At 38.0% G+C, this 7,338-nt stretch overlaps 1 protein-coding gene across 1 annotated transcript; it reads left to right on the forward strand.

Annotated features, from left to right (window-relative positions):
* Positions 1–3,582: 3,582 nt before the first annotated feature.
* LOC131238809 (protein XRI1-like) lies at positions 3,583–6,962 on the forward strand (the record flags this gene model as incomplete). Its single annotated transcript, XM_058236405.1, has 7 exons — positions 3,583–3,712; positions 4,073–4,218; positions 4,339–4,405; positions 4,947–5,049; positions 5,149–5,189; positions 5,666–5,746; positions 5,891–6,962. Coding segments are annotated over 7 exons (858 nt in total), but the record flags the coding sequence as incomplete, so codon positions are not given.
* Positions 6,963–7,338: the final 376 nt, after the last annotated feature.

The raw sequence follows: 7,338 nt of genomic DNA on the forward strand, positions 1-7,338 counted from the left end.
AAGCCTACCGTTAAAAACTTCTCAGGTGCATGGACGTTTTCGATCAAGCTGATATTTTTGTTTTTTTTTTTAAAAAAAAAATTTATTTACCTTTTTCCATATCTGTGTTAACATATTAACAGGTTGGGTCTGAAATAAACATTATGATGGCCTTAGGAAGGTTTCAACGGTAGGGATCAATGTCCCCCCTTTTTTCTATGGTGGGGTCCACCAGAGATTTGGATCTGCTTCATTCTTTGAACTATAAACTAAAATGATCTCTCCAAAACGATGGACGGTGTGGATACAACACATACATCATGGTGGGGCCCACAAAACTTGCTGACGTCACTTCAGTAGCGAGATTCGCTACTCACCCTGCGAGTAGCTAATCCGCGTCCTCTCCGCGCTGGTGCCAATCGTGGAATCCATGTGCGTAGGATGCATGACCGCATGGGCCCGATTTCCAAACTCGGCCACACGTGCCATCAAGCATACGGAAAGGGGAATACATGCCTGTTCTGTACTCCTTACATGTGGACACGTGCACGGGATCTGGGCCGTCCATCTGATGAACCCACATGGATGGACCAACATCTGGAAATTGAATAAATTAGATCAATCCACATTGATGAAACATTTTACCAAAATATTTTCACTGCCCAGTCTGTCGAGCAATCCAGTCCACTCATTGAGTGGGACCACACTTGTTTGATTGAAACGGATGGTTGAAAAAAAACCAGTGGTTCCCATTTATCGTACACTTGTGGACCACCTAATATATTGACGTTCTTGATTTGTTTACTCAGAATCTTTTCATGGTAGGTCTCACCTGACTAACGGACACGATCTCTCACTATGTGACACGTGGAACATGTGTGCCGAGACAGCTTTTCCATCTCACTCGCGCGACTCTCTACTACATAATTCATGGCGTGTCTCCCTGCACTGCTCATGCTCGGAACTCGAATCTCGTGTTTCGCTATATCCTCGAAATCTCGCCACCACCTACTATAGAATGAAAAAGCATTTAATGCTCTGATAGAACACTATAATCCATACACATGCTTAAATCTCTTGTAAAATAAAAAAAACATAAGGTCAATCCAAACTGTAAAATTCATGTCCCCACCTTTTTCATAAATTAAAAAAAATAAAATTATCTAAAATTCTGCATTTTTAACATATAATAAAATTTTCATTTAAAATAATGAATGGAATGGATTAAATCAATCTAATCTGATGAAAATGTCACATAAAATGAGACCCACTATTTGATTGGTCTGGATTCAGCTTCAACACAACAATTGTGTTATGATGACTACTTTCATGAGTATGCTTACCAGTACTCTGCTAATTAATTACAGTCTTACAGATAATTTGATAATCCCACGTGAAACGGACCTGCCTTTCTCGCATCTCTTTCGATAAACTGACAAAAGAGTGAGAGAGAGTCGCCATTTTTTCCATCTCTCTTACTCATATTTCAATATAAAAAAAATTCAATTTTATGTTTCCAACGGTTGTTTTTGTTGGAGTACAAATACAAAGTACACACTTGTAGTGTCTTTGAACTTGTTCTGCTTCTAAAACATGGATTATACCAATGAGAGAAGGTCAGTTAAAAAAAAAGTTTTTATTTTTATTTTTATTTTTATAGTATTTGGGGTATTTGATTTTGGTTTTTTGAGGGGAATATGAGGAAAAATAAGAGATTTTTTTTTTTAATTTTATTTTAATGTTGGTTTTGTTTATTTGTGTGTGTTTTTGGTTGTGGGTGTGCATTTTACAAGGAAAATTGGTATTGGGTTTTAACGATTTCCTTTTTTTATTTTTTTGGGTGGAGAATGTGATGTTTTGATGAAAATGGTTGATGGGTTTTGTTGGAATTATAAATTAGACTGTTTTTTTTTTTTTTTGGGTTTTGGATCCAAATGGTAGATGGGTTTTTGTTTTTGTTTTTATTTTCTGATTTTAGTAGGCATTTTTCCATTTTTGCCGGCTTTTTTTAGATTCTCAGGTTTAAAATATAAAAAAAAAAACTTCAATTTTATTTTCTTCTCAAGCACCAGATCTAGTTCTTTCTTTTACTTTTTTTCTCCTCCTTTTTTTTTTTTTTTGGTCTAAGTGAATGTTATTGATTCCTCATTGCTATTTGATTTGGGTTTTCTCACTTAAATACCATGCATTGTGTAGATTTATTTTTGTTAATGTATTTGATGAAATGCTGCATGCAACATTTCTTCCTAGGCCTGAATTTATTTCATATTTGTGCGTGTATGCTCGTCTTCTCATGTTGGATCTGAGATCTGATCATTGTGATTCTACATCTAACTGTGCGTTAGTTTCTGTCATTAATCAAGGTTGCATTTGGAAGTAAATCAAAATCCACATTGGGCTGAAGGTGTCGATGGGTCAATCATTTTGGGTGGTGTGGAAAATTAAACAGGATGCATTTTCGTGGCACATGGCAATTTTGGCCCATTTCATATGGGTGTGTTTGGATGCTCCATTGGATTGAATTGTGATTAATCCAATTCTACATAGTGGAAATGATGACCATTTTAATTCACAAAGAATGACCCCAAAAGGAAATGCCATGTGTTTGGAGTTGGGCTTGAAACAGTCTGAATTGCTATCTGGGTAGCCACTCTTCATTGTAAAAATGTAGGGCTAGCCCCATTTAGGCCATTTCCATTTTTGTTGAATTGATTTATTGCAATTGGATTCCGTCGAGCATCCAAATGCAGCCCAAGTCATTGAATTGCAATGGCCCAATTCATGGAAAAGCTTTCCATTGATCCCTTTTACCTAACTACTTCCAGATGAGCCATGAGTCATGAGCATCTTTTGTTGTCGCATGTTTTCTTCTTTCTTTGGACTTGTTCTTCGCCGTCAGTTTTACAATTCAGAATGCTAAGCAATGTAGAATCCACTGTTAATATCAATCAGTGAAATGGGTAGTGGCAGACTATGAAATTGTTTTTTGTGTTTTCTTCTTCCTTTAGTATATTGTATTTACTTAAGTTTTACAACCTGAATCCTAGCAAAAAAATGATGATTCAGTTGTTAATATCCGTCAATAGAATAGGTAGTTGTGGGCCACAGAAACTTTTCTTTTTTAAGTTAAATCCTATCTTTTACTTCAACTTTACGATTTGTCCTCCATTCTTATATTGTATTTTTCTTTGGTTGATCATGCCTCTCAGTAGAAAGGGCAGTAGCGGGCAGTGAAAACATTTTTGTTTGTTTGTTTGTTTGTTTTTTTTTTTTTCCGTGTTTTCTCCCAACTGGTTTCCTGTCTTTAACTTCAATTTACAATGCGGAAAGATATGAAATGAAGACCTTGGTTTTCATTTTGTGCGTTTCTTCTTTAATCGAACATTGCCTTTTACTTCAAAGTTTTTTGATTCTGAAGTCAAAGAAATGAAGAATCTGGTTGTTATTTTCTCCCAGTGAAATAGGCAGCAGTGAGCAGTGGGGGTGGCAAGGTGATGATTATTATCTGCAAAGAGACCCCCCAAATCTAGGTATGTCATCTCAACAATTACTTTGTAATAGATTCTCGCACGGGTTTGCCTGTCTAAAATAAGTCTCTTTATAGGAACAGACATCTCTCCCTCCCTATGGGATGGTGTAAACCAGAACGAAGATGATCTTTTGCACTTGCTCGAAGAAACAACTCCAGTTAAAGCTTGTGCAGATTTTGATTACAATGTTACTGATAGTGGAGGTATGGTTTCTTGACCTTCTTGAACTGCTCTTGCTTGCTGGGGATGCATTTGGATTCACCATCGAATTGAATTGCAACAATTATTCAAATGAATTGGAGAAGATCAAATTGCAATTTCCTTTGATTGCATTCATACTGAGGATATATGGGCTCCAAATTGCAATTACATTAATTTCAACTTGGGTCTTGTAAGAAATTTGATGGTCACTTCCATATTATGAGTACTAGGAAATATCATTATTTTTTGTAATTTCCTTTTGGTTAAATCAAAATTTGCAATTCAGTCTACTTGTGCATCCAAACAAAGCTTTTACATCCATGGAATTGTGTCACACTCTGCCCAATTATGTTTTTGAAAAGAGTGGAATTCAGAAAACGTGAAGGGATTGGAAGACTGCAGAGAGTCTTCACAATTAAAAAGACGGCGGATGCTACAGTTCAGCTCTCATGCCACAGATTCATTACTTTGCAATGAGCAGCTCCCATCCACATTTGTTACATTGAAGGTTGATGGCCTGCTACTTTCTTGAGGAAATCTTCTTTGGCAAGCTGGGTATTGAGTGTTCTTTTGGCCAGTAGTCATATCTCTTGCTTTCTCAAGCTTCTGTCTTGCATTCTGTGCTTAGGAGAGGGAGAACTCATTGATGGAGGATCAATTACCTGAAAATATGCAGTGGATCCCGAGTTTTTCCGGTTAGTCTCTTATCAAAGTTTGTTCTGCTTTCAGACCATGTTTTTATATGCATGCGGAAGCATGCATATATGTACGTACACATGCAAATATATGCATGCATATCGATGAAGTTTGCTCAAATGCATCCTGATGTATTACAATAAAATATATCGGGACTCTTAGCTATTAGATTTGGGCCTTTTTCAATGACACAAACTGTTTATTTGATAGGTATCTCCTTGAATGGGGGATGCCGAAAAAACTCTCAGATTGAACATTTCAACCTGTTGATTTCACAAAGATTATGGCGACTGTTCATGTTCAAAGCAAAAGACCCAAATTATCTAAGGATTGAAATAATCCAATTGAGAGTGTTATCCACTGCCTTTCCACGTACAAAGTGATACTTATGATATAAATGGTTTGGATCATTGGAAGATGACCCAAATTCCAAGGCTAAAGCCCCGACGCATCATATTGCAATACGTCTGGATACGTAGATAGATACATACATGTATATATTCATTCAATCATCGATTCTAATTATATTGTCTGCATTAGATGAGGGATGCACCACTAGCAATGAGGGCCCTGATCCATCACCAGAGGGTTGGTTGGTAAATTGCTTTAATGACAACGAGATGCATGCGAGCTCTGAAGAAATGTATGCTTCGTTTGAGCTTTATCCTTGAATTTTTAAAAACCTTTTCCGCCTTAAATTGCTTCTGCAGTAGCCTAATTGTTTTGTTATGCGGGCCAACAGGAATTTCTCTGGGGTGTCTGATGATCAAGTTGACATTTCAGGTGTGAAGATGTATTGTATTGCTCATGCTTTTGGTTTTCTTTCCTTGGGATAAATGATCCAGCGCTATCACTTTATCTAGGTTAGTTATCAAGCACTCTACACCACAGACCATTCATCCGTTGGCTCCCCCTGCTGTGGATGGCCATACCACAAACATATCACTGGTCGGATGATCCTGGCCACATATTGCATTGTAGATGATTAGACATGGATGGATGGAAAACCGGTCCAATCAATGGTCAGCATTTGATGGGCAAAAATCCTCTAATTGGTGGCTAGGATTGTCAAACTGTTGTGGTGTTTGGGTATAGAGTATCCACAGTAGGATTGAACAAATGAACGGTGTAGATCTCGTATATTTCTGCAAAGTGTAGGGGCACAATTCTTGATAACTAACTTTTACATGAAAGTGTTTAGTAGTGGATCTCCTTTGGCATCTTCATATATCCTAACATGATAAAATCTTCAATTCTAGAATTCTGCAACATACCACCTGAAATGGAATCGGACGTGATACAAGAGTCTGTCACCCCAACTCCTCGTAGTCTTTTCAAAGGTATCTATTGTCCTATGTCCTATATTCAATCATTGTGTGGATCGTGTTCTCTGAATTTGTTTTTCCTTTCTTTCCTTTCCTTTCCTTTTTTTTTTCTCCCTTTCTTCTGTCACTCCTATTGCAAGCTTATTGAAGATCTTACAGTCATATCTGCTAGGAAAGCTTTCATGCGAACTCCAACAAAATTGGCTACTCCTGTTGCCTATCCGTTTGCCCTTGTCAAACCTTGTGGAGTGCAAGGAGACGTAACTTTAAAGGACATAAATCAGCGCATCCGAACCCCACCACCATCAAGGTCGAAGCACTTGAAGGATGAGGATGCTTCGCCTTCGTATCCCACTTCGGCCTTTTCTGGGAAGCCTGTGGTAATTAAAACTAAAATCTTCACTGAAGGGGGAAAGGGTAGCATTACAATCACGAGAACCAAAGGCTGAGTGGATAAGTTCTCCTCTTGTGGGTGGTCTCTCTCTCCTCTCTCATGTACATCTTTTTGGTCTTGAGCTAGATTACAAGGGCGTCCCATCACTTCTTACGTGGTGACGACTCATCCACCATACAAGTGGCACTCGTGTACGGAAATCTAGACTCTGCAAATTGTGGGTCCTGTTGCAGATGGAAAATACTTCAAGAATTACACTTACTGGATGATGTTAACCATCCAATTGGTGGGCATGAAATGGACAGTTAAAAAGAAAATTGTCAGTGGTCCAAATCAATGGTTGATGTGGATTGTTAAGATCGTCTTATCAGTGTGGTTTTCATGGTATGCAACATCCATAGTGGGGACCATAATTTGGGGTCTGGATCGAATTGCACGTACGATATTTTGCTAAATGCACGGTGGATGAGTCACCACCATTCAAAATGAATGGTGGAAAATGCACATAGTAGTCTAGTCCTTTGAGTTGTGAAAGTTCTGCAGCATGATAGGTTGTGGCCAGCTAGTATGGAACTTCAATCCTGTTGTGTAGGATCCCCATGCAATGTTGGGGTTGTTGGTAGGAATTGCTTATGGAATTCCTTCATTTCAAATGTTTATGTTCTCTGATGGTTTTCTAAACGATGCAAAGCTTATGTTTTTAATACATTTTATGACCAAGAGGATCTTAACGTGTTAGATCCTCCTTTGGGCTTTGTTTCAAGGATTCACTCTTCACATGTGAAAGTCCTTTGGACTAGTTATTGCAATTTAATTCAATGCTGCATCCAAACACAACCCTATTTTGTTATTTTTTCAGACTAATCTCTCCCTGAATTGCAGAAGCTTTACTTTTCTGCCTTGGTATGGGAATGCTGCTTTTATATGATGAGTTCACTATACTGATGACACTAGCATAGTCTTTTCTTTGAAATCGGTATATCCAAGTGCTAAATATTTCTGTACGGAGATTATTCAGCTCTTACATAACTAAGTTGGTTCAGAACTTTCTAAGTTTTAACAATGAAAATAGCTCAACTCCTTTTATTTTTCAAACCACCAGTAGCATGGTTCTGAATGTTGGTATCGACCGACGTATCACCCTGGCAGAAAAATGATATGATACGCCGTCGTGTATCGGTATCGTGGCCGTATTGGCCCATATCGGTGAGAT

This window comes from Magnolia sinica, chromosome 3 (genome assembly GCF_029962835.1).
Source record: "Magnolia sinica isolate HGM2019 chromosome 3, MsV1, whole genome shotgun sequence".
NCBI lineage: Eukaryota > Viridiplantae > Streptophyta > Magnoliopsida > Magnoliales > Magnoliaceae > Magnolia > Magnolia sinica.